Source organism: Pleurodeles waltl, chromosome 2_1 (assembly GCF_031143425.1).
Source record: "Pleurodeles waltl isolate 20211129_DDA chromosome 2_1, aPleWal1.hap1.20221129, whole genome shotgun sequence".
Taxonomy (NCBI): Eukaryota; Metazoa; Chordata; class Amphibia; order Caudata; family Salamandridae; genus Pleurodeles; species Pleurodeles waltl.
The window spans coordinates 288,271,838-288,299,190 of NC_090438.1; the positions used below are offsets into that span (position 1 = coordinate 288,271,838).

Genomic DNA, 27,353 nt, shown 5'->3' on the forward strand with positions numbered 1-27,353 from the left:
CCAGGACCCCAGTGATTGTACTCTATCCCTTTCAACTTGGTAACTTAGTTACTTTTCACCCCTCATTTGGCATACTGGTACCACCATTCAAGTCCCTAGTATATGGTACACAGGGAATTGGGGTACCAGGGGATTCTCGTGGGCTGCAGCATGTATTATGCCAGTATTAGAAGTATAATTCCATGCTCTTTGGGGGCTCCTTAGAGGCCCCTCAGCATTTCTCCTACCAGCCTTCTGGGGTTTTCTGGGCAGCCCAAGCCGGTGACACCCCTCAGACAGGTTTCTGCCCTCCTGCTGCTTGAACAGCTCAAGCCCAGGAAGACAGAACAAAGGATTTCATTTGGGAGAGGGGGGGTAACACCTCTTCCTTTGGAAATGAGTGTTAAATAGCTTGGGAGGGGTAGCCTCCCCAAACCACTGGTATGCTTTGAAGGGCACATTTGGTGCCCTCTGTACATAAACCAGCCTACAACAGTTCAGGGACCTCCAGTCCCTGCTCTAGCGCACAACTGGACAGTGGAAAGGGAAGTGACCACTCCCCAGTCTAACTCCACCCCAGGGGTGGCACCCAGAGCTTCTCCAGAGAGTCCCTGTGTTCTGCCATCTTGAATCCAAGGTTGGCAGGGAGCTCTGGGAGCATCTGGGTACCAAGGTCAGGCAGGTGACACCAGAGTCCCCTCCTGATAGGTTGTCACCTGGCTAGGTGACCAATCCCCCTTTCAGGACTATTTAGGGACTCTTTTTGGTGGGTCCTCAGATTAGGCTTGCAAGATTCCAGCAGGACTCCTTTGCAACCTCTACTTCAACTTCTAGCCACTGGAACCGCGACTGGACCCTCCAGGAACCGACAATCTGCATCCACAACAAAGACTTTGCTTGCAACATTATTTCCACAGCTCCATTTCCCTGGCTGTGCATCCTCTGAGGGTGCAAGTCTTCAGTGTGCACGAGAAGGGAGAAGGAATCTCCCTAGGAGTTAAGGAGTCACTCCCCTGCATCCGCAGGCACCAACTGCAACCACCATCAGTTGCGTGGTTCTCCTCTCATCCTGAGCTGCGTGGATCCTGCATCACGAGTGGTAGTCTGGAGCAGTCTTCTTGGTCCTCTCTGCCAGCTGTCCAACTTTGGTGGAGGTAAGCCTTGCCTTCCCAAGCAGGACAGTACCCCTGTGGACCGCGTCTTTTGCAGCTGCTGAGGCTTGTTTGCATCTCCTCCAAGGGATCTTCAGGCTTTGTGTGGCCCCAGCACTCCTTCCTGCGACGCACAGCCCTCTGCATGCTTCTCCTGTGGCGTGGAGCCCTTCTCCAGTAGTGATGTGTGGGCTCCTCTGTGACCCCTGGTTCCTCGTCCAGTGGGTCTCCTGTGGGGGCTTTATCTTCTTCGCTGGACTCTCTGCCTTGCCGAGGGTCCCCAGCTGCTCCACTGTTGCCTCACCGTGACTTCTGCCTTTGCAAAGGCTTGTTGGTGGCTTTTCCATGCCACTGACTGACAGCAATCATCCACCTGGCATGGGTCGTCGACTGCAACCTCCAGGAACTCTTCACCTGCTCCAGGGCAGCATCCTGAACGTCACCATCCTATTGTCTACTAACTCCTGCATCCACAGCTGGGTGTGTAGTAGCTCCTACTCCTCCTGGACTCTTATGTGACTTCTGAACTTGGTCCCCTTCTTCCACGGGTCTCTTCAGGAATCCACCATTGTATTCTTGCAGTCTTGTCTGGGTGTTGCATTTTCTTCTTTCTGGGTGGTGGTGGTGGGGGGGGGGAATCTAGTGATTTACTCCTTTCCTTATGGTCACTAGGGGGCACAGTGGTACTTACTTTTGGGGTTTCCTAGTACCTCAAGTTCCCCTCTACACATTCCACTTACCTATGTGGGGGCCCTGTGTTCAAATTTGATTTTTTTTAGTATATGGTGTGGCCTTCTCCTATGGTCACTATTGTCTATTTGCATTTGCACTGTTTTCTATCACTTTCAATGCCTACTGCTGATACCTAGTGTATATATTTAGTGTCTTACTTACCTCCTATTGGAGGGTCGCCTCTCTAGTACTAAAGTATCTTTAATTTTTGTAATACTGAGTGTTTTCTTTCATGTGTGTAAGTGCTGTGTGACTACAGTGGCATTGCATTAGCTTTGCATGTGTCCTAGATAAGCCTTGGCTGCTCATCCACAGCTACCTCTGGAGAGCCTGGCTTCTAGTCACTGCCTACACTACACTAATAGGGGATACCTGGACCTGGTGTAAAGTGTAAGTACCTTAGGTACCCAGCACACATCAGGCCAGCTTCCTACATCCATCTCTGGATGGCATCAGCAAAACGGTGGGGTAGAATAATCATTTAGTGGAATAGCGTCCTATGGCAATATGAGGTTTTTATAAGGCTGTGCCCCAATGTGCTATTAATGTAACATACCACGATGATTCCGCAGTTCTGTTCATTTCATATGCAAAATAAAAATGTAGAAAAATCCTCATTTTGGGGGCTGAGCTAGAGATTTTCCACAACTACCGGGGATGTGGTCAGTTCCCCACCCTATTTTGCTGCTCACTTGGATGAGGGAGAATGGAAGATACTACAGAGTCCAATTCAGAAGCCTTTAAAGATAACTCTGACAACTCAATCCCTTTGGTAAACACTCCCTCACCTTTTGATGAAAAAACCTCAGACGTAGCTGCTAAGTTTACTTTGTTAGAAGAAGATTCCGGACAACAGGAGAAGGAATAGAATGGGGGATTGGGTTGTGTGCCGAAAAGTAAAACTGCAATAAAATACCATGGCAAAAAGAGACAAATACAATTGATTAATAAATAAAGAAAACGGTTCAGGTCGCCTCCTCAGCCACGCATTATGGCCCAGCCTAGGCCAGGTTCATCCAGAGGACACTGGTGCAGCCCATACCCATCAAAACAAGCATTTGCAATGCAATGCAATAGGTATCACGTTTGCTCGCGTTAGAGTTATGCCACATAAATTGAAAATGAAAAGAAACATTTGACATAAGCAAGCAGATTCAAAGCTCCACAGAAAAAAGGTTCGCTCGCAGTCAAACGTATCAGCAAACGTGCAATTATCCATGTAACATGGTCGATGGCCAAGGCGGTAACAAAACTGCCCCAAAGAGAGACAAAAGTAAAGCCTTTACCAATGATTATAAATGATTTTTGACAGGCAAGCCAATGAACGAGTGATAGCAATGAGTGCTAAAAGGCCACAGATCGATTAGAACACGTCAGAGCACGTGCACTCTCGACCTAAAAACGATCACAGTGCAAGAACTACAAGAACCTGTTATGCACAATGCATGTTGGGTCTCGGTACCAAAACTGGAAAGAGCGTGCTACGCCGTTCCAACCATGCTCTCTTCTCAGAAAGAATGCAGCAAAGCACAACACAAAAACGTATAACCTCACCGCGCATTTATGTCCCGTACAATTAAATGGTAAAATCGGTTGTTAGGGCTTGGGGACCTCGGGCTGACATTGGGAGAATGCTGCAGAAGAGTGATTAAAGTGGGCGATTTCAACTATCCCATTGGTGCCTGGGAGGCTGTACACTTCCATCACTAATACGGTCATGCTATTACGAGAGTACTTCTTTTCACTAGTAAGTAGAGTTAAATCCCAACCCCACGATAACATCTCAGTGCCACAATCTAACAAAAAAAATGTACGAGAAATCACTTGGGGAGTTTTACAGAAACGTCTGGATTATCAGACTTTTTATTTTTATTGTTAACCATTTTTAGCAGTGCTCTTGGGAAAGTAGCCGTCTTTCCCAAATACTCACCTATGTATGTGTACAGTCCATATTAACAAGCTTACCTGCATAGCAAAATATAATGTATACATGCCAACTTGTTTCTTTTATTTATTCTATGAGGAAAATAATTTCCCACTAGGGAAATGCCTACTTCACGCTTACATTATTTTGGGGATGTCCCCTTCTTTTTCCAACCAGGATTTTTATTCCAGCCCTCGAGTAAATATCAAACCTTATCCATTGTAGTAATGAGCTGTAAAAAGGTTTGCGAATACTCGCCTTTACATAGCATTCCCAACCAGAAGCCCCACTGCTCAAAGCACATTTACTTACACATAACATTACACAGCACTGGTGTGATATTGAGTAAATTTCCTTAAAAGCGTAAACGTACTTTTTGTTCATACAAACCTGAATTTGTATTTGTAAATCATGCCATTTGCGCAGTTTGGTGTACAAATGGTTTGTGCTTCTGACCATCGCTGCAAAAACATGACAGATCTCTTCCCCCTTTAATCAGTTTGAGTCTGTGCTCAGGTCGTTGACGAAGATAAGACAATCACTGGCAAAGCCAATAGGTCTCGCTTTATCGGCTTTGTCAATGCATTTCAACCATGTTGTAAACCAGTGAGGCTGCTGTTCAGCGTGGCTAAAAGTTGGTGGTGTGGATTGTCATAGAATGGAGTGAAGGAGTAGAGTGTAATTGAGAGGATTTGTTGGGGTGTCATGAGATGGGGAGTAGAGTGTCGTAGAGGGGAGTAGAGTTCAGTGACAGACTGTCAGAGTGGGGTGGGACACAGTGGAATGGGTTGGAGTGGATGTGGCAGTGGTGTGGACTGGACTGTGGTAGAGTGGGGTGGACTGGATGGGATGGATTGCAGTGGGCTGGAGTGGGGAGGACTGGATGGATTGGAGTGAATGGGTGGACTTGATCGGTTGGATTGGAGTGGGGTTGATTGAAATAGGTTAGATTGGGTTGGGATGCTAGGAATTGGAGTGGATTAGACTGAGGTGGAGTGGATCAGATTGTATTAGAGAATATTTATTGGTGTGGGGTGGACTGGAGTGGGATGGATTGGACTGGATTTTGGTGGGGTGGACTGGAGTTGGGTGAGTAGGGTGGGGTGGGTAGTGTGTGGTGGACTGAGTAAAGTGGGGTGGATTGGATCAGGTGTATTGAAATGGAGTGTGTAGTGTGGGCTGGATTGGAGTAGGGTGGATTGAACAGGACTGGAATGAGGAGATTGGGTTTAAGTGGGGGTAGACTTGGCTGGAGTCTGAAAGATTGTACTGGAGTGGGGTGAATTAAGCTAACTTGCATTCGGGTGGAATGGTTGGATATGAGTGGTTTGGACTTCACTGGAGTGTGGTGGATTGAAGTAGGGTAGGTTGGATTGGAATTGGGTGGTCTGGATTTGAATGTGATTGGCTGTATTGGTGTGGGGTGGTTTAGAGTTGTGTGTATTAGATTGAAGTAGGGTGTGGTGGATTGTACTGAAGTGGGGTGGACTGGATCGGGGTGGGTTGGACTGGTGTGGGGTGGACTGGATTGGCATGGGGTGGACTGAGATGGATGGGTGCAGGGAGGATTTGGCTGGAGTAGGGTTGATTGGATGGGCTGGATTTGAGTGGGGTGGTTGGATTATGTTGGATTGGAGTGGGGTGGATTGAGTTGGAATGGGTTAGACTGGATTGGAGGGGGTAGACTGGATTGAGTGGGGTGGACTGGATTGAGAGGGTGGATTAGTGTGTGGTGAGGTGGGTTGGACTGGGGTCGATTGGAGTGAGGCAAATTGGATTGTGGCAGTTTGGAGTGGGAACGATTTGATTGTAGTGGATTGGTGTAGGGGTGGATTAATGTGGATTGGATTGGGATGAGTGGTTTGGATTAGAGTGGGGTGGTTTGGACTGGAGTGGGGTGGACTGGGGTGCACTGCACGATTATGTGTGAAAGTATAATTTAGGAAATTACATTTAAGAAACAATCTCACTTTGCAATATTTAGAAAAAGATAATCGTCATCATTTGAGAAAATCTAACGCCCACAAGCAAAATCAAAACAAGTGCAAAGTGAGATAAAAAAAAGACTTGGCAAAATAAAATAAAAGAGTTAATTATGGAAAATAAAACTTTGCAATTTTGTTTGTTGTGCTCAGTGCCTTTTTGCCTGTCACACGCCTCCTATTTGCAGGGCTCTAGAAGTTAAAAATAACATGAATCACATCGGGAGCAGCGGACGAGCACTGATTAAGTTGAATCAATTAGTGCTTGGTCCTTGCTCCACAAAAAGGAACAGAAATGATGTGTGGCCTGCAGTGATCAATTATGATGCTGTAAAGTAGCGAGTGCCACGGACGCCAACAAATGATAAGCAACAGGGCTGTAACTCCTTTTTAGATTGCAATCAATCAGACATGTGTTGTCTGTAATGGCAGTGTGCTACCACCCATGAATACTCCACTCTACACCACTCCACCCTACTCTGCACCATTCCACACCTCTGCACTCTGCACTACCCCACTCTATGCCACTTCACACACTGCCTCTACTCTACCCTGTACCACTCTCTATTCTATTCTGTACCACTGTGCACTTGTCACTCTACTCTACACCACTACACTCTTCGCCACTACACTCTACAGTACTCCAATCTAAGCCACACCAATGTACTCTATATAACTCCACTCTATGCCACTGTACTCTGACACTCTGCAACACTGCACTCTATGCCAATCCACTGTATGCCATCTAATCTAATCTATACCACTGAATTCTATGCCAATGCACCCAATACCACTTTACTCTACGCCATTGTAGTATGTCCCTCTACACAACTGCACTCTACCCTGCACCATTTGACTAATTGCCATTTCACTGTACTCTGAAACAATTTACTCTATGTACTCCTCTATGCCATTGCACTCTACTCTTAACCACTGTACTCTCCACAACTGCGCTCTATGGTACTGCACTGTACTCTGCATCACCGTACTCTATACCACTGCTCTCTACTCCACTCTTCTCCTCTGCAACACTGAACTTTCTGCCACTGAACTCTACATCACTCTACTATCCACTACTTCACTCTATGCCACTGCACTTTATGGCACTATACTCTACACTACTCTACTCTATGCTTTTCTAGTATGCACCACTCTACACTACTGCCCTCTATGCCATTCGACTCTACTGTGCCACTGCCCTCTGCATCACTCAACTCTACGACATCCTATGTCATTCCACTCTATGCCATTCTAATCTGCGCCACTCTAGTCAGCACCATTCTGATCTGCGCCACTCCACAATGTCACCGCAGTCAATGCCATTACACTCTACGCCACTATTCTTCTCTTCAATACTCTACGCCAATGCACTACACTAGTCCACTATAATCTATGCCATTTGTGTATGCCTTTCTATGGGATCCCACACTCCAATATGCAACACTCTTTGCCACTCCATTGTACAATACTCTACTTCAACGGTCGCCATTTCATTGTACGACACTTCACAACACTTTTCTCCACTCCACTAACATTTGCTGAACAGCAGCCACGCTGATATACAACATGGCTAAAACCCAATGGTAAAGCGATGAACTATTGGCAAGACGCATGCCATAGCGCATGCACTCACAGGTGTGCTCCTAATAAAAGGGCCCGTCCGTCCCTAATAAAGGCACCCGTGGTGATGTTACCCTAGTATGAGAAATAGTCTTTGTACCCACACATTTTTCTCTATCTACAGCAAGAAGACGAATTTCAGCTCGAACGCTGGAACAATATTCTTCCTCTCACAACGGCCACTAACATTTTTTTCATTAGTATATTGAAATAAAATATAACTTACAATCAGGCCGGTATCCTACGCTTCGAGGAGTTCTTTTTACCAGTAAACTGTCAAAGGAAAAATAGAGCAGTGTGAAAATAATATAACCTGAAACAATAAATACATGCATCGAAGAAAGAAGCGGTAACTTGAGTAAGGTAACACAACAACAACTAATGAAGGGTAAACCGAAAAGCAGTACGATCACATAATGGTCCTTAAAGAATCCAAATGCTCAAGAAATACCACTGGAATGATTACTGTCCTGTTACGAGGCTGTGAGGCTGGGGCAGGGCCAGGCATTAAAGCAGGCGGATGAAGAGAGGATAGCGTGAGAGAAAAACAGCAGGGCAAAGTTCGCACAGAATGAAATATTGGCTGCATCCTGTTACAGCCGTAAGCCAGTCCCATGTCGCACCAAGCTACTTTCACTCCACTTCTGCCCCCGACTTCATTTAAATATTGCCACACTATCCGTCTGAATTTCTTTTTCTCGAGACAACACTCTTCCCACCCAATTAAATGTATTTAGTAGCCCTTGGTGTTTTTCCCAGTTCGGATCGGGCGCAGTTATGGCCCACGATTACTATGGAAGCCTAAGGTGGCCTAAACTTACATGTTTTTGTAATCTTTACTTGTATTTTTAATTCTTTCTTTAAAAGAAGTGTAACCTCTTGCTGGACCAACTACGACGGCCCAGTACTACAGCAACCTTCATTAGCAGAACGTGTACAATTATCTCATTCAATATGGCATTCAAACAATACTATGGTCACAAAAAGTTTCTTCGCGCTTACATTTTTTTTCAGCTCGGCACCAGTTTCAAGAAAGAAACAAATATCTTTCACCCTTGGCTACCAAGGCACTTCCAAGCTCTTTCCACTGGAACTTGGTATAACCTGTTGCAGGACGAAACTGGTCCCACGACCTTCCCGCAAACAAGTTTTCACATAATTAATTTCGCATAATAAGACAGTTGGTTGTACTAGGGCAACGTGAAGGTAGCACGGTGACAATCACCTTCATGGTCCCGTTTTCTAGTGCGAAGAATGACTCCTGTGACCAAATTGGGATTGTTTTCTCCAGGGCTATAAAATACCGACTGTCTGATGTATGGGTGTCTGTGCAGATAGGTGGTCTAAACAGCACCATATGTGGTGGTGAGCCCTTTGGTTTTGTTAAAGATGCACAAATCTTCGTTTAATGAACATTACCAATAAGTAATCAGGACATTCCAGTTCACGAAATACTATTGTGAGTCCCCGACTTTCTCTTTCCAGTACTAACCCGTGACCCACGAGTCAAGCAATTCACTTGACCTGTTTAAAACGTATAGTACCACCCCTCTTGACTAGATCTTCCTGTGCCACAAACAATAAATTCCGCATCCTGCCAAACAACAAAGGGCCCTACACCTTCATTGGGCTGAAGGGGTCGGAGGGGATTCCAAGACGTGGAAGGGAAGACTCTGAATAATGAAGATCACTGATAAGTAATTGGGATATCACCTTCTTATCCGTCTTCCTTGTTCTAATCTTAACCAATAAGGATGTATCAAGCAAAAGCCGAGTACACGGAATAATCTCACTCTCGAGTCATAGATAACTGCACTGACCTGTAATACCAAAAAAGACGCCAGTGATGAACAGCACTCGGCCAGGATTTGTCTGCCGGATTAACAGCCTGCCAGCCTGCCCAAGAACCATACCTTGACTAGAGCGACCTTAAAATGAGACCCTGGAGCTGGCACCACTGCAGAAGTATATAGGCTGTATGAATGGCAAGTTTGAGCCATCGGCATGGGATGCTCAGAAAGCATTCCTCCTTCAACTGAAGAACAACACTCAAAAAACATAGAAACGGCATCAGATAACAAAAGGAAATGTGCGTTACACATAAATAAAAAAGCCCGAAGACACTCAGAGCAACCTCCTTAGGAGAAAAGGGGAGATGATTAGGAACAGTACCAAAACCCGATTAAGATGAAAAACAGCAGAAAGAAACACCAGTACAAAGGGCCACCTTATCTTAAAAAAATAAATGAAGATAAGGCTCGGGACAGCTCAACTCCCTCAGTGTCATAGATAAGGTGATGGCAATTAAGAAAGGAACTTTTGCTCATAAAAGATCCAAAGCAACTGAAATTAAGTGTTTAAAATAAGCCTCCTGTAAAGCTCACAGGGCAAGTGGAAAAGACCAAGGGCATACAGGAGAATGCACCACACAAGAGAGGTTGGGAAAACTATGCAAAAGATATGCGGCTAAGTAAGCTAATTTATGTAAGCCAGAAAGCCGGAACCACAACCTACAGTACACTGCAGCTGGATAAAGTTAGCCCAGAAAGAAAACAGTCACTCAAAAAAAGAACAATGATAAAAACACACTTACTTATGCAAGGAAGGGGAAACAGTGAAGCCATATTTCCACAGGGGATAGACAAAACCAGGATGTTTTTTTTTCGGGAGAGGAAGTTATAGTAAGGGGGGCATTTTTTTTTTAGTTTCAAAAGAGGGGTAAACTAATCGACTCCCTCTAGGGTAAAGACTCATCTCATGGGTTAAGATGGGGAGGAAGAAGACAGACAAAATGGGGATCTCTCCTTGAAAGGAAGCTGAAGATGAATCTACTTATCTAGATATTTGCAGTAGAAACTTGACAAAAGACTGTAATGGTCAGAACATCCCATGGAAGGCACCCCAATAAAAATAGCATTTGGAAGAACATGGTCATGTAGTCAGACCCTGGAGGGCATAACCACATAAAACAGAAGGACAGAGAGCATTGCAGTGAGCACCTAGAGGGCATACTACATTATATTATTACAAACAAGGCCCCTAGGACACAAACTACTCCCAGCTGTAAAGCAAAAGCTCCAGCCATGAGAGAGCTTAAAAAGACATTGAATAGTGGGAGAGGTTATGATTTTGCCCCCCCTTGAACTGGACAGAGAGGGGACGTCATGCTGAACATTTTGGTGGTGGTCCCATTGTCCTAGGACCACAACAGGCTGAGTTATGGGCAAAAATGTGTTGTAAAAGGAATGCCCCGCAAAGCATTATGGGCGAGTTTCCTGAGTTCAGTGAATATTGTAGTATCGGCTCTCCCGCTGTGCCGGGAGGGCCACGTTGAGGGTTTCCCTTGTGTTTTTTCTATTTAAAAGGCACCAGTTTATATATTTTTCAACTGCTAAACTTGGGAAGGATTTAGGAATGGTGTTGGAAATTTAACCGGTGCTCATGTAAAGCGATTCAATCTTTCCGTCAAGTTGGCGCTATATAAATAAATAAAAGAGCGCCCCTCTCCAGCTTGCAGCCTTTGTTGGGTGCAGATACTGCAAAGAAACAGCAAGATGCCAGAAGAAGAAACAACAGACCACCACAAGCGTGAAGCTATAGGCAAAAGAAATAAGAAGTGCCCTGGCACTAAGGTATATGGCCGAGTGTGCAATAATCCATTTGACAGGGTCAGTCTCCAGGACAGTAACAAAACAGCCTCAAGGTGGGACAAACTTAAAGCATTTACCTAACAAAACAAAGGAATTTTGAAAGACAGGCCAAAGAACGAATGAAAGTGATGGGGGTGGAGAAGGCCCACAGAAATAGATTACAGCATGTCGAGAGACAGCACATGCTCTCTGTCTAGGTTTGACCTAAAAACCGGACAACAAGTTGCTAAAATGTTTGCAGCATTGTTTTTGAATTCTTTGGGGACGATCTGAGAAACATAAATGGTGAAGAGTTTACAGGATGTTGGTAGGTGAATGTGGTTGTATTCCAACAGCAGGAGAAGCTCCACAAACCAATGCTGCATGGGCTACCTGGGGGCTATCAGGATGAGACAACAATGTCCTACTATCCTCTTGCTGAGAACATTTGGTATTAATTTAAAAGGTATCGGGTTGGGGGTGGTGGGTAGGCACAGATCCCAGACCATCTGTCGAAAGGCATTCTGTTGTATTCTAAGGATTCTGTTCCTCGCGCCGTGCGATGGAGATTGGTGCGTGTCGGCGCGAGGAATAGAATCAAGGGGAAAAGAGAGAGCGGAGCGCGGAGGAGGCAGCGGCGGTTGCGGTGTCTCCGTGTCTTCCTCCCGGTTATGTTTGGATCTAACTTCTGTTATTAAACAGATGTATTTAAGAGCCCACAGCTTCCGTTTGGATTATTTCACTGGCGACGAGGGTGTACTGCTGACCGGGAGGAAAGACAAGAGACTTCAGAAGTTGTTTATTTTTATGGCAGCCCTCCTATGGAACTGTGTTTACGTCTCTTCGTGAATCCTGCAATTGATCTTCGTGAGGCTGCAGCTTAATTGATAATTAACCCTGTCTCAAGGGAAGGATCATAGTGTTGCTAAGCAACAAGGCAAAGCATTTTCCTGGAAACTGTGGTTGCCTAGCAACCGTGAGTAGCTTTCTCAGAAAGTCTTTGGGCCTAGAATGTTGCTAGGCAACCGGTGTCATAAGGGTTTTGGCTGTTTTCAAGCCTAAATATTGTATATTCTGGTAACAATTTAACTTTTGAAGGGGTTGGAGCTGCAGTTTTATATTAAACAGCTGGAAGTGGCATTTTGTGGTGCTAAGACAAGTTTATTGAGAAAATGGAAGGATTTATTGCACCAAGTTTTTTTTTTTAACACTCCTGGAGAACCTATTGTAGCCTGGGAGGACTGGAAAGAAGGTTTTGAAGCGTATGTCCTGGCCGTGGGTGGAGATATATTTACTGCATCCAGAAAATTGGCCATGTTGAAGCATTGTTTGGGTGCGGAAGGAAGACGCATTTTGAAACATTTACCATACCCTTATGAGGATGGAGACCAGGATGAAGATGAATATGAGGTTCCCATGGAACAGTTAAACTCCAATTTTTGAAAGAAGAAAAATGTCGTTGTGGAGCGTTTTACATTTTTAAAAAGGAGCCAATTGCCAGGAGAGTCTGTGGAAAGCTATGTGGCAAGTTTGAGGATTTTGGCAGCCACCTGTAATTATGGCCATTTTCAGGATGAAATGCTGAGGGACCAGCTGGTTTTGAAAGTTAATGATAGGAAAATTCAGGAGAAACTATTAAATACAGAAGATTTGACATTGCAAAAAGCCATAGACTTTATCAAAAGAGTTGAAATAATGAATGATGGCTTAAAGGAACTATCTACAACGTCTGGAGTGGTAAATATGGTCAATGCGGAAGATTCTAAGTTCAAGAAAAAGGATACATCTGGAACTTCTGGGAAGATGGATGGAAGGAAGGACGTTATTTGTTACAAATGTGGCCTTAAAGGGCACATTGCGACTGATGTTTGTTGTCCTGCGGCTGGACAAGTGTGCAGGAAGTGCAAGTCCAAGGGTCATTTTGCAAGGGTGTGCAAAGGGAGGCAGATGAGTACAAGAAGGGGTAGAGGTGCAATCAATTCAGTGGGGAGTGATAGTGAGGACATTGACAGCCAGCAATTTATTTTGCAAGTGGTGGATGTTGGGAGTGTGAGTTCTTGTGGTCCGCATTGCGTAGTTAGAATTGATGGGGTAGATGTACTCGTGATGGCTGATTCAGGGGCAAGATATACTTTGATTGGAAAAGAAAACGTATCTAGTTTTCCATCTCATGAGATCAAACCACCGGATGTATGATTACTAGCTTATGGTAACAAGCCCATTGAGCTTGTGGGGTATATGGATGCTACGCTGGAGTTCCAAGGGACAGTTGTCAACTCTAAAGTATATTTTGTGGAGGAGGGTACAAATTTATTGGGTTGGCCGCAACAAAAAGATCTCGGCATAATTCTTGATCCAAATCACCCTGATCAAGTTTTGGGTTCGAAGTCTAATGTACACATGGTGCATGTGTCTAACTTTGTAGGGGAATTCCCTCAAGTATTTAGTAACAAGCTAGGAAAGTTGAAGGGTTTTATGCATAAAATTGTTTTAAAGCGGGATGCTGTACCTAAGGCGCATAAACCACATCCAGTTCCCATTGTGATGAGGGAGTGTATTATCCAAGTTATCCGAGCAAGGTGTGATTGAAGAAATTGAAGCGTCTGAGTGGTTGGCCCCAGTGGTGATCGCTAAGAAGGCCAATGGTGACATGCGTTTGTGTGTGGATTTGCGCGATCTTAATGCTGCTATTTGGGTGGATAGGCATCCTTTGCCCAACATTAGTGAGATGTTATCTACAGTGAAGGGGGCAAGTGTATTTTCTACTTTGGATTTATCATCTGCGTATCATCAGATTGAGTTACACCCTGAGTCACGAGCATTAACCTCTTTCATTACTCCAGAGGGGGCATACAGATTTAGGCGCATGCCTTTCGGCTTGGCATCAGTGTTGTCTGTATTTCAACGGGCAATGCACCATTTACTGAAGGATATCTCAGGAGTAACTTACTTTCAAGATGATATCTTGGTGTTTGGGAGTGACCAGAAAGAGCATGATGAAGTTATGAGAAAGGTGTTGAGTGTTTTAAAGGAGAGCGGATTGACGATCAAGTTGGAGAAATGCAGATTGAGTGTGCCAGAAGTGGAGTATTTGGGTCATTGCATTAATAGGGATGGAATTTCGCCTAAACTTAATTTAGTAGAGGCGATAGAAAGCGCGCCTTCTCCAGCTGGCAAAGATCAATTAAGGTCATTTTTAGGTCTAGCGGAATATTACTCAAAGTTTATTTCCAGGTTTGCTGACAAAACTGTGCACATGAGAAAGTTATTATGCGCGAGGGAGAAATTTGTATGGAGTGAGGATTGTGAGAGGGAGTTTTGTTTGTTGAAAAAACAAATTGCCTCAGCTCCAGGTCTTAAGCCGTTTGACACCAGAGATGAAATCATTATTAATACGGATGCCAGTTCCGTTGGGCTGGGTGCGGTGTTAATACAAAGAAGAGGGGGTGAAGAAGTTACAATTGCATATGCTTCCAGACCGTTGAGCTCGTCTGAAATGAATTATTCCACCATTGAAAAGGAGGCATTGGCATGTTGGTGGGGTGTTGACCATTTCCGAAAGTTTGTCTGGGGTTTATAATTTGTGATTCGTACTGATCATCGTCCATTAATAGAAGTATTTTCGACTAAAGGAGCAGGTAGGGACACTCCTAGAATTGCTCGTTGGGTGGCCAGAATGTTGGAGTACAATTATGATTTGGTGTATTTTCCTGGAAAAAAAAAATGTGTTGGCCGATTGTCTGTCTAGGCTTCCTGTGCGTTCAGTGCTGGGGGGAAAGGGAGAACCTGAAGTTGATGAACTCATTGCATATGTTGGTGTGGATATTGGATGTGTGACAGAAGGTAGAATTTCACATGAGGAATGGGTGTCAATGGTTCAAAAAGATGTCGTGCTGCAAGAAGTGATGGGTTATTGCCGTCATGGGTGGCCAAGTAGAGGTAGTGCTTCTTGCGATGCAGAGTATTTCTGCCATGTTGGTGTGGAGTTGTGTATGGTGGATGGAGTTATGTTCAGGGGCGAGCTGTTGGTGGTTCCTACCGGCTTGCGGAAACGAGTATTGGAATTGGCTCATGAGGGCCATCTCGGAATGAGCGCAACTAAAAGATGAATCAGATCGGAGTACTGGTGGCCAGGGCTTGATAGGGCGGTGGCACATCATGTAAGGGAGTGTGTGTTGTGTGCATGGAGTGATAAGTCACAAAAGGTTGTTAAAAAGGATCCTGTGGTGTCCGACAAATCGGATGGGCCATGGAAAAAGATAGCTATTGATATTATGGGTCCGTTCAATATTTTGGGAAGTGTGCCAAAATATGCTTTGGTGGTTGTGGACTATTTTGCCAGATGGCCAGTCGTGAAATTTGTAGAAAACATAAATACTGTGTGTGTTGTGGAGTTTTTGTCGGATTTATTTGACATAGAAGGTGTTCCGGAGATGATAGTTTCTGACAATGGTGTGCAATTTGTATCAAATGTTATGAAAGAGTTTTTGTGCAAATTTGATATAGAGCACATCAGGGCATCTGTTTATTATCAACAGAGTAATGGTTTGGTGGAGAGGTGGAACAGAACGCTGAAAGAGGGGCTGCAATTAGCGATCTACAATGGTATAAATTGGCGGAAGGCTGTGAAGGACCTAGTTTGGTCATACCGTACAACTCCCCACGGTGTGACGGGAAAGTCACCTTTCGAGGTCACGAGAGGTAGAAGACCGAGGGAATTGTTGTCAAAGGGTGTGGTGAATAAGAAGTTTAATATGAGTGATATACCTGGTGATTACAAGGTTGGTGATTGGGTGCGAGTAGTGAAGGGTGCGTGGACAGCCAAAGGGGAGTCTAGGTTTTCAGAGCCTTTGGAGGTGAGAAAAGTCTATAGGTACGCTATGTTGCTGAGTGATAGTAATGTGTGGAACCATGGGAAGGTTATAAGAGTGCCTGGAGGGGGCAATCGGGAGAAGTTGCCCGACATGGGAAGTAAATCGGGTAACAGTGTTGATGATAATACCAGCACTGGTGAAACCTCATTGTGTAAAAGAAGGCATGAAGGCGTGAAGGTGAGAGACAGGTCAATGTTGAAAAGGCCTAAGAGATTAGATGATTATGTCGAACAGTAACTTTGACAATGTGATTCTGTTAAGATATACTTTATTGAATTGCCAATATTTTGTTTATTCTTCATAATTAATCATTTCGTCTCAGTGGGTTACAATTATTGTCATAGATCTGTTCAAGTTAGGCTAAAGTTTTCATGTTATAAAATATGTTGATGTTATTTTCTTTTGAAGAAAAGGGGGTGTGTTGTATTCTAAGGATTCTGTTCCTCGCGCCGTGCGATGGAGATTGGTGTCGGCGCGAGGAATAGAATCAAGGGGAAAAGAGAGAGCGGAGCGCGGAGGAGGCAGCGGCGGTTGCGGTGTCTCCGTGTCTTCCTCCCGGTTATGTTTGGATCTAACTTCTGTTATTAAACAGATGTATTTAAGAGCCCACAGCTTCCGTTTGGATTATTTCACATTCCTCCAAGATCCTGGATGTGAATGCCAACTTGCATAGAACTGGCATTTGCAGTTTTCATTTGCTGCAAAGAGATCTAGAGCCGGTTTGCCTCAGAATGAGAAGATCATACTTAGCCCGACTGATCAAACTCAGATTCATGGAGCCTGTTTCCAGATCAGCTTATCATGCCTGCTAAGAGATTTCTATTCCCGGGAACATGTTTGGACCGAAGAGTTATTCTGTGAGTTGCTAGCCGGCTCCAGATTTCCTGCTCTTCCTTGGACAGTGCCACTAATCTTGTGCTGCTTTGTTTATTCATTATTGCATGCTGGTGGGATTTTCCATACAAACTAACACCAAAGACAATGCTATCATTAGCAGGAAAGCTTGGAGACCGAGTAGATGGCTTTGAGCTCCAGGATGATTGATATGCATGCTCTTCTGGAGCGGAGATCGCTTCCCTTGAATTTGTAATTTCTGTAGATGACCGCCCCAGCTCTCCAGGGAGGCATTCATAGTCATTATGAAGTGAGGTATCTGAGGTAAGAACCTGAGGTCTCTGACAGGCGGGAGGTCGGAGACCACCTGGATAGAGCTACCATCATACCTGTGAAGTTCACCAGGGCTTTGAACAATTCTTTTGTTTGAATCTATTGTTTTTGAACCTGTTCCTGTAAGGCATGCAAGTGGGATCATATTGCTCGCTGAGCTAATTGAAAAGATGCACTGATTTTTTTTTTGTTCCACAGCCAGTTCCTAGAGCCTTCATCGCTTGTCTTGGGATGGAAAGTATTAGTCTTGGACAGTAACTAGTGTTGCAGCACAGGAACAGTATCTTCTTGGATGGAGAAGTTGAGGATCTCTGATAATTCACAAGGAGACCTAGTTTGTGAAACAACTTTAGGCAAGCCTCTGCGGCCTTGGACACCTGAAATGCCGCTGGTGCTTTTATCAATCAGTTGTCGAAGTAGGGGAATACCTGATAAAAGTCCTTCCTGAAAAAAGCTGATTTGAAGCCAAATATGATAACTCTAGATGCCCTGGTGAGAATACGGAAGTATGAATCCTGTAAATTCAGAGCTATCATGTGGTGTTGGAAAGGGTGACCACGTGAAAGGATTGTTTCTGAAAATAACTGTTTAATTTCCAGAGGGCTATGATAGGTCACCACTTGTTCCTTGCTGAGAATGTGGGCCTTTCTCTATGGAACCTTTGGTTAGCGAAGCTATCACTCCCTTCCGTAGCAGACTGAAAGGAGGTGGACGCGCCCTCGTTCTGGTGGAGTAGTGAGTACAATCTGGGGGAACTAAAGTCTGGCTATATGCGATCCAGGATTAATTTGTCAGATGCTATTTTTCCACCATAGACAACAATGTTTTGGAACTACTTCTCCCACAGGATGGGGTAAACGGCATCAGAACATTGTCACTTTAGGTAAACTAGCCAAAGGGCTACTGAGAGGATTGGTAAGTCTGATACCTCTGGTATCCTCCTTAATACGGATAAGTATCTCTTTCGTGGGTCCCTCTAAAGGCGGTTTCTTTTGAAATTGTAATGTGCCAAAAGATCTTGCGGTGTCAGAGTCAGCCTGGACTGCCTGCAAGGCATCAATGTGTTTGCCAAACAGAGCGTTGGCATGGTAAGGTAAAAATATTAGATACAATTGCACCTCAGATTCTAAATGTCATGGTCTTGAACCAACCTTGGCGTCTAAGGACCCCTGACTGTCAGTTGTGGGAATCTTACTGAAGGTATATCTATGGTGCAATCTATGCTGTCCGATGAGAACGTTTTGCTCCCCTGCAGAATCTTTTTTTTTTTTCCAGTTTCTGTCCTTTGTCTTCCGGCAGAAATTTTATGTATGTGGCAATGCCTGACCACATCTGGTGGTTACACCTGCCTTGGATTGCTAGTAAATTGGCTGCCCGTACAGTAGTAACAGACGTAGTTGACAACGTCTCCTTGCTGGTAAGTCTGGGTTATGAGTGATGGGGTTTTCCATGATTTGAATTCCTCCTGGATATATCAACAATTGCAATAGGTCTCACAGCTTTTCTTTTTAAAATTGTAAAGAAAAACAAACTGATTGCTTGTTTGCTATTGGAAGTTGGAAGAGTTTGGTCGCTCATTCCCAAATGATATGGAAACCACCAAAAATCCCCTAGTTGTGGTTCTAACATGAACTGTAGGTCTAGTACTAGAGCTACATGCACCTGACCCATGCTTTGAAGTTTGAGGCGGAGGAAGCGGTAAAATTGCTCCACATATTCCCTCTACATATATTGCTGACTATTGTACACATGCTCATATTAGTCCTCTTAAATCTTGACATTAAGTTATTCTGGATTATGTGTGTTTGGTTCTTGCTGATGTTTACACGTTTACGTCGTCGTTTGTACTGTCATCGAGGTAGTCGTCAACAAGGCGGATGTAGATGACTAGGCTGACGTGGACAATGTTGTCATCGACGAGGCCTTCATCGTAGAGGATGCAGTCACAGCGAGTCCACTATAGATGATGCAGTCATAAAGAAGGTCGTCGAAGATGTAATTATCATAAACTAGGTTATTGTACATGACCATCATAGACGAGGCTGTCATAGACTACCATCGTAGATGAAGCTGAAGTCGTCGTAAATGAGGCTGTCGTGGGCGAACGTCGTAGATGAGGCTGTTGTCGATGACCATCGTCAACAAGGCAGTCGTTGACAACCGTCATAGATGACAGTCCTCAACGTCCATCATAGATGAGGCCGTTGTAGATGACTGCCATAGATGAGGCCGTCCGTAGACAAGGTAATCAAGGGTGAAGCAATAATAGTTGACGTGGTCATCGTAACTGTTGTTAACAAAGATATTTACGGCAGTTTTGCCACAGATGCCTTATTGTCAGGTTATGAGGATCTCCCTGAAGAAGTGTCAGGGTAGAAGAGGGAGTTGGGGTTGTGCCTGTGAGGAAGCTTTTTCCAATTTTCTTTCTCTGTGAGAAGTGTCTTATGGAGAATCATGGTAAGTCTTTTTTATGGCTTTTCTGCATGTCTTCTGGGGACCCTTGGTGCAAACTCTCCCTTTGGCCTTTCATGTGAGGTGAAGGAACCCTCACTGACCTCATCATAAGTGACAGATTTAAGTTCCTGTAGTTCCAATAATAGCCTCATCTCTCAGAACGTGAGAGTTTTTGAGGAAAGGGTTAGCCATATTCTGTAGTCCTTTACTCTGTTTTCTGCTACTCTGACATATTAGTGCCAGTGTCTGAGAGATGAAACATGAAATATAATCTTGGATGATCAAAAAAGAAGCATTAGCTGAGGAAATTGAGGAGAGCTCAGGGAGACTCCCTACACACGAGGTGCAGTAGAAAATCTGACAGACTCCGCCTCTGTTGGGAGTGTTCTAGAGGGTGCGGTTGCCTGACTGGTTATAGTTTAAGTTTGGTCCTTTTTAAAAAAAGACACCGGCAATTAAACTGACTTTTTCATTGCCATTATAGCCTATGACAGTGATATATACTGCTTTATTAAGGTACCGTGGGACTCCCACTTCGATGACTGGGAATGATTAAAGCATGTGAATCTATGAAAGATCCAATATTGGAGAAACATACTTCCCCAGGCAGAATCCCTATTCCGTAGACCCCACCAATTTTTTGGTATGTAACCTTTCCCTTCTCACTCTGGGAATGGATTTATTTCTACCGTAGTCATGATTAAGGGGGTCATTCCGAGATTAGCGGGCGGTGGGCGCTGCCCGCCAAGCGGAAACCGCCAATTGGCCGCTCCGCGGTCAAAAGACCGCGGAGGCCATTCTGGCTTTCCCGCTGGGCCAGCGGGCGCCCACCAAGGGACCGTCCGCCGGCCCAGCGGGAAAGGCCCTGCAACCCAGAAGCCGGCTCCAAATGGAGCCGGCGGTGTTGCAGGGGTGCGACACCGTCACGATTTTCACTGTCTGCTAAGCAGACAGTGAAAATCATGCTGGGGCCCTGTTAGGGGGCCCCTGCACTGCCCATGCCACTGGCATGGGCAGTGCAGGGGCCCCACGACACCCGTTCCCGCCATCCTGTTCCTGGCGGTAAAAACCGCCAGAAACAGGGTGGCGGGAAGGGGGTCGGAATCTCCATGGCGGCGCTGCTTGCAGCGCCGCCATGGAGATTCAGCCCAGACAGGGGAAATCCGGCGGGAAACCGCCGGATCCCCTTTTCTGACCGCGGCTTTACTGCAGCGGTCAGAATGGGGAGGGAAGCACCGCCAGCCTGTTGGCGGTGCTTCCGTGGTCATCCACCCTGGCGGTCGATGACCGCCAGGGTTGGAATGACCCCCTAAATGTCTCACCAATCCCGGGGTGGGGGAAGGGCTGGAAACAGTATGTGAATATCTACAACATAAAAGTTCACATATTTTCCAGGACGTTCATGATGTGGAATACCTACTCCACAATAACACAAAGCGATTTACTCTCAAGGAAACATGCATGAGTATGTCCTTTAACAGGCAAAAAAACAGACTTCTGTGAATAAACTGAGTTTCGCACATATTTAAAAGTCTATTTGAATGTGCAAGTCAAACTGCTTTCTATGCATGCATGCATGCATCTATATAATATTTCTATACCCATCCAAAAGTCAATGGAGTGCAGTACAAGTTTGTGAATGAGGCCTGTGGAGTTTAAAGAACTGAAATAAATTTTGTTTCCTTGCTTCTGAACCCTTTGCCAGAAAAACCAGAATCTGATCATGATGGTCACTTAACTGGCGCACTCTTGGCTTAAGCTTGATGTTCTCATGAGCTATAGAGACTCTGCCTATGGTTGATGCTCATTTGTTTCCAGAAGTTTTTTTTGGACGCAAGCACTATATGTGACTGAAATATGTTTATGTTGCAAAATCCTAAATACTAGGCGACCATAAAATAAGGACCTGGGTGGAGGTAATTTGCCTCCCATCTTTAAGGGATCCCCGCATTTTCCAAATAGGTGTTAATGGAGGGGAAGTATCTTGATCTAAATCTCTCAAAAGTAATCCTCAAAGATCTAGCCAACCCCAGACACATTTTTAAGGGTGTATAGTTCCAACTGTGCTTCACTTGTATCACTATACATTGTAATGGCAAGTGTAGTTTAACTCAACATATTGAAAGAAGACTGTAAGCAAATCAGTAAGCTTGATTGTAAGCGGTCATCATATGGAGCACTTCCAGGGTTAGTCATAAGATAGGGAGGAAGGTGTAGATTGGAATGAGAAGGGGCTGAGAGTGATAGGCAGGTCAGGCAAAGAGAAAACAGAACGTCAGTCAAAATAACCCAGTGTTGCTGGGAACAACAGTAGCTTCAACTATTATACCTAAAATTACCAGCCTATGAGTTTATTTAAAGGTTTAAATTTTTAATGCTTTAGTTATTCCGAAGACACAAATATGCTACTGGTAATTAAAGTAACCCGAATTTATAGGAAGGGCAGAAAAATAAAGAAGAAAATTCCAGGAAGGATCGCAGTCTTTCTGCAAGTTACTTATTTACAGGACAAAAGCCCTCACCCACCCCAAGGTTGGCATGCGTCATAACAGGGCCCCTCTTTATAACCCTGCGGTAGGAAGGCAGAGGTGTGGGCTACTTCCCTTCTAAAAAAGTAGCTCTTATGGGACTGCTGAGGAGGGGATCCTACATAGGTTGGGTGTGTCTAATTAGTGATGCAGAGGTGGAAAGGGAATGAAAAGTGTCTCCTGGTGGGCACCCTTTGCTTTATTGGTGTCCCCAGTGGGTATAGATGTAAATGATAGATGGGGATTTATTCTATCCATATTCACAATTCGTAGAATCATGTTACTATAATTAACAATAGTACTTTTGTGTCAGTTTTTTCAGGCTGTGTTATTAGCAGGGCTATGGGAATTATGTGACTCTGTAGCCAAGGTGGTTTCCGCATAATTATAGATTTGCTGAATGTGTCATATAATCCATCATCTGCAGCATAATCTGTAGATTTTAACAATAAAAATTATTTCTAGCTCAGAGAGATCAAGAGCAATTAAATGTGTGGTGACACATGTTCCGCCACAGTGGAAGGTCCTTCGAAAAGATTGACTGGTCATCTGTGGTATTAACCCCTTCTGTGCCGCGGACGTAATGGTTACGTCCTGGGCACAAAGCCCAGAGGGAGCGCTAGCTAGCTACCCCTCTGTGGGGTTCCCCCCCCCACCCTGGCCCCTCCACCCCCCGTGACGTCAGCGCGCGACTGCGCGCTATCACAGAGGGAAAGCAATCCGGCTGCTAAAATGCCCACTAGACACCAGGGATTTATTTTATAAAAGGAAACTGGCATGAGGGGAGCACCCCCTTGGGCAAGGGTCACTCCCAGGGGGGAGGCATTTTTTTTTAATGGCTTTTTCTGCCCACCCGGGGGCAAATACCTCTAGGCACCAAGGATTAGGCAAGGGTCGCTCCCCTAGGGGGCAAATTATATTTAGGCCATTTCTGCCCCGCTTTGTGGCAGAGTGGCCTATTTTTTATGAGGCCAATCTGCCCCAAGGGGGACAGAAACCACTAGACACCAGGGATTTTTTTTTTTTTCCGTGAATTTCACGCAAGGGGAGCGACCCCTTAGGCAAGGTTTGTTCCCCTGGAGGGCAAATTTATTTTAGGCCATTTCTGCCCCCCCCCCCTAGGGGGCAGATCAGCCTATTTTAATTAGGCCGATCTGCCCCCAAGGGGGAAAGAAACCACTAGGCACAGGGGATTTTTTTTTGTTGTTGTTTTACAGATGGGGAGCGACCCCTTAGGCAAGGGTCGCTCCCCTGGAGGGGCAAATTGTATTTAGACCATTTCTGCCCCCCTTGGGGGCAGAAACCACTAGGCACCGGGGATCTTTTTTTTGCGCCAATGTCATGTAAGGGGAGCGACCCCGTAGGCAAGGGTCGCTCCCCGGGGGAGGAGGGGGCAATTTTTTTATTTATTTAAGAGGTGGGGAGCGACCCCTTAGTCAAGGGTCGCTCCCCTGGGGGCCAAATTGTATTTAGACCATTTCTGCCCCCCCTCCCCTCCTTGGGAGCAGATTGGCTGATTTTTGTTAGAAACCACTTAGGCACCAGGGATTGGTGTGTGTGTGTATGCGTGTGTTTTCTTTAGGGGGGCAGCCCCTTAAGTAAGGGTCGCCCCCCCTGGGGGCACATTACTGTTGGCCATATCTGCCCCCCATTGGGGGCAGAAAGCCCACTAGAGGCCAGGGAAGTTTAAAAAAAAAAAAATAAGAGGGGGGGGGGGGGGGGGGGGTATGGCCATACCCCCACCTCAAATAAATGGGGCCAAAGTTGTTCTGCTTACCAGTGGGCAGATGGGGCAATTACCCCTGACCCACACCAGAAAGTCTGCTAGATGCCAGGGAATTAAAAAAAAAAAATTATTGGGGTGGTGGCTACCAACCAGTATGAGCCTGGTTACGCCCCCACCTCAACTGAAGGGGGTAACAGTCTTTCAGCTCTCCCCCGCACTCTAAAACATCTTATCCCACAGCAAGCAAGAAGACATTTGATTATTTTGGGTTTTAGTTTTACATTTGGGCCATGAAAGCTTGGCTTACTCTCAAAATCGTCCCACTTGGAATGCTGAGGGCTGCACTTTATGGACTTTGGGACGCTGCCATGTAGAAAAATCCACAAGACCTAGACACATCTGAAAACTAAACATCTGGGTGATTCCAGGGTGGTGTGTTTCACATGCACCCGCACCATTTTTGTACCTACAATCCCCTGCAAACCTCCAACTTTGCTGGAAATCACACATTTTTCCCACGTTTTTGTGATGGAACCTTCCGAAATCTGCAGGAATCCACAAAATTCCTACCACCCAGCATTGTCTCATCTATACCGATAAAAAATCTGCTGCACTGGTCAGCCTAAAAATGTTTTTTTGCAAATTGCCTTTTGGACCCCCTTTGTTCGCCCTCAATAGCTATATGTTTTTGGCTCTTCCCTTTCACAAGCACTTGGCCCACCTACACAAATAAGGTATAATTTTTACCAGAAGACTGAGGGGAACATTGGGTGGTATGAAATGTGTCCCAGTGCGGTGATCCCACACAGAAATGTGGGGAAAATGTGATTTTTTTTAGCTAAATTTGAGGTTTGCTGAGGATTCTGGATAAGAAAACATTGGGGGACCCACGCAAGTCACACCTCACTGGACTCCCTCGGGTGTCTAGTTTTCAGAAATGTCTGGATTTGGTAGGTTTCCCTAGAAGGCTGCTGAGCCCAGGACCAAAACCTCAGGTGCCCCCCTGCAAAATCAGGTAGTTTTGTATTTGATAATTTTGATGTGTCCAGATAGTGTTTTGGGGCATTTCCTTTCGCAGGCAGTAGGCCCACCCACAAAAGTGAGGTACCATTTTTATCGGGAGACTTGGGGGAACGCTGGGTGGAAGTAAATTTGTGGCTCCTCTCAGATTCCAGAACTTTCTGTCACCGAAATGAGAGGAAAAAGTGTTTTTTTGGCCACATTTTGAGGTTTGCAAAGGATTCTGGGTAACAGAACCTGGTCAGAGCCCCACAAGTCAATGCTGGAGGACAGCACATCAGAGGTTGCCTTGGTTTCAGAACTACAAAGTACAAAGGATTGGACAGTGCAAGTTGTCTGTGATGGTGAATGAATCGAGCCATGGTCTCCCCATTGCTGAAAGATGCCATGTGACACCTATAAGTATAATTAGCATTTGTATTCGGCTACGCAACAGTGTTGTTTGTCCATCAAGGCTTTTAAAGATCCTGCCAGGTGTTGGGTAACCAGGGAGATACCCTGAGTGCTCAGCCACTTACAGAGATGCAGACTCTCCTGGCACAAGACCCGCTACCCCACACTGCCCTGTGTGTTGCAGTACCATGTGGCTGTCATGTTTGTCCATGAGAATCTGTACCCATTCCCCCTTGATGGTCAGGAGGAATCGCTCGAAACACCAGTAGATCACGGTGGAGGCGAGCCTCCACCGGAGACCACACTCCTATTTCTACCTCTGTAATGATGACTGCACCACCCCAGTAAAATGAATCAGTCATGACCCTTAGTTATGGGTGGAGTAGGGAGAGGGTCTGCCACTGGTTCAACTGTGGTTGAGTAGCCATCGCAGTAGATCTTTTGCATTCTTCTTCAATACTGGGTATGGATTCTGACAAGTTCTATTGGTATTGAATTCACGGAGACTCCAGATCCTACAGCAGTACACGTATGTGCCACCTAAAGTATTCCACAAGGCAGGAGGCCAACAGGCTAAGAGACCTCTGAGATGCTCACACAGAGACCCGGGCAAAAACTAAAAGAGCAGGATCATAGCCTTAACGTCCCAATCTCATTAAGGCAGAGGAAAGGCTCAGGACTGTACAATATCCTGGATGGCTCTGACAAAAGGGAGTTTTGTGAAGAGGTCAGGTGTGACTTTGATGCACTGATGGAGAAATCCAATGACGTCAACAGATCAGCTGATGTCTGGAGATGGTGACGACGGTTTGAGGCAAGCCAGCATTCAGTAGCCAGTCATCAAGGTATGGGAAGACTGATATTCCCTATCTCTGCAGATAGGCTGCAATCACTACCATGATTTGTTGAACACAGGTGCACTGGTAAGGCCAAACGGGAGCTGAGAACTGAAAGAGACCCTGGCCTACCTAAAATAGGCAGACTGCGTGTATTCCCCGCAGTGCTAAGCTAAATCTCTCCTTGAGACATCAGTCGGAGTCAAGATAGGATTAACCTTACTAGCTGAAGCCTGTACAATGGGACTTTCCGTATTAGGGCGCTTCTTGAGGAAATCTGGGTCACTGTGCGCAACCCTGCAGAGGCACTGGATTAGAGTCAGGCTGCATAACAACGAGTCACACTTTTGCAATCTTGTAGTGTGACATAGGTTGAGTTTGGGCTGATGTTAGTTCACGGTTTCAACATAGATGTCAGCACAGAGTTCTATCAGCGCCAGTGGAGGCGATATGGGCAAAGGACACTGAAGTGGAAGTTTGCACCGGAGTACGTGTTCCCTGTTAGCAGGGCTCAACTGTTGGGAAGGGCCCTGAATGCAGCATCAGCTTCATCTCCTGGTCGTGAATTGCCTTTGGGTGCATTAAGGCATTTAGTCACACAACAGTTGTGGCCGGAGCCGAGGCACAAAAAGAACACTTTGTGTGGGTCATCACAGCTTGAATATAGTGGGTTTTGGTGGAGATATTGTTCCCTAGTACTTTGGGAAACGTTTTCTGGAGTCGCTGGAAGAGTGACAATGGTGATGAATATGTGTCTATGATGACCATAGACATTATGTGACTTTAGTATTACAATATGTATTTATCCATACTAATTATGGGAAAACTAGCAATGGAAAGTTGTCTGTGACCACTAGGCCTCTGAATAAACCCCTTAGTTTGTTAATAGTGTTTTTATAGCGCACTTATCACCGCTGAGAATATCTAGGCACTATGTAGCCAGTGTGTGAGACCGGCCCAGGAGGGCTTCAGATTCTTGCAGAGGTCAAAAAGTGAGAAGGTGCTGATGTGTTGGTGGCGGGTGTTCTAGACTGTAGGAGGCAGGTATGACAAGGCACAACCCCCTGCTCTAGTTTTGTGCATGCAAGGGGTGTGTGCTGGTGAGAGATTAGCAAAGCTGAGGCATCTAGAGTGTTGGTGGAAATTAAAGCGGCTATTCACATAGATAGAGCCTGTATTGTGGAGTGCTTTGTAGGTGTCGGTGAGGGGTTTGAGGTGTGTGCTCTTGTGTATCATCAGCCAGCAGAGTTCCTGAAGGTGTGGTGTGATGTGAACTGGGCGTGGGAAGTTGAGAACTAGTCTGGCTGCTATGTTTTGGACGGTCTGCAGTCTTCCTTT

The 27,353-nt window shown here is 45.3% G+C and overlaps 1 protein-coding gene across 1 annotated transcript in view; it reads right to left on the reverse strand.

The window, feature by feature from the left end:
- The window catches only part of HPRT1 (hypoxanthine phosphoribosyltransferase 1), a 486,680-nt gene that overhangs the window by 131,925 nt on the left and 327,402 nt on the right, over positions 1–27,353 (reverse strand). Inside the window, exon 7 of the mRNA XM_069212493.1 lies at positions 7,615–7,661. Within this exon, the coding sequence (XP_069068594.1) occupies positions 7,615–7,661 (47 nt within the window). The remainder of the gene's footprint in view (positions 1–7,614; positions 7,662–27,353) is intronic.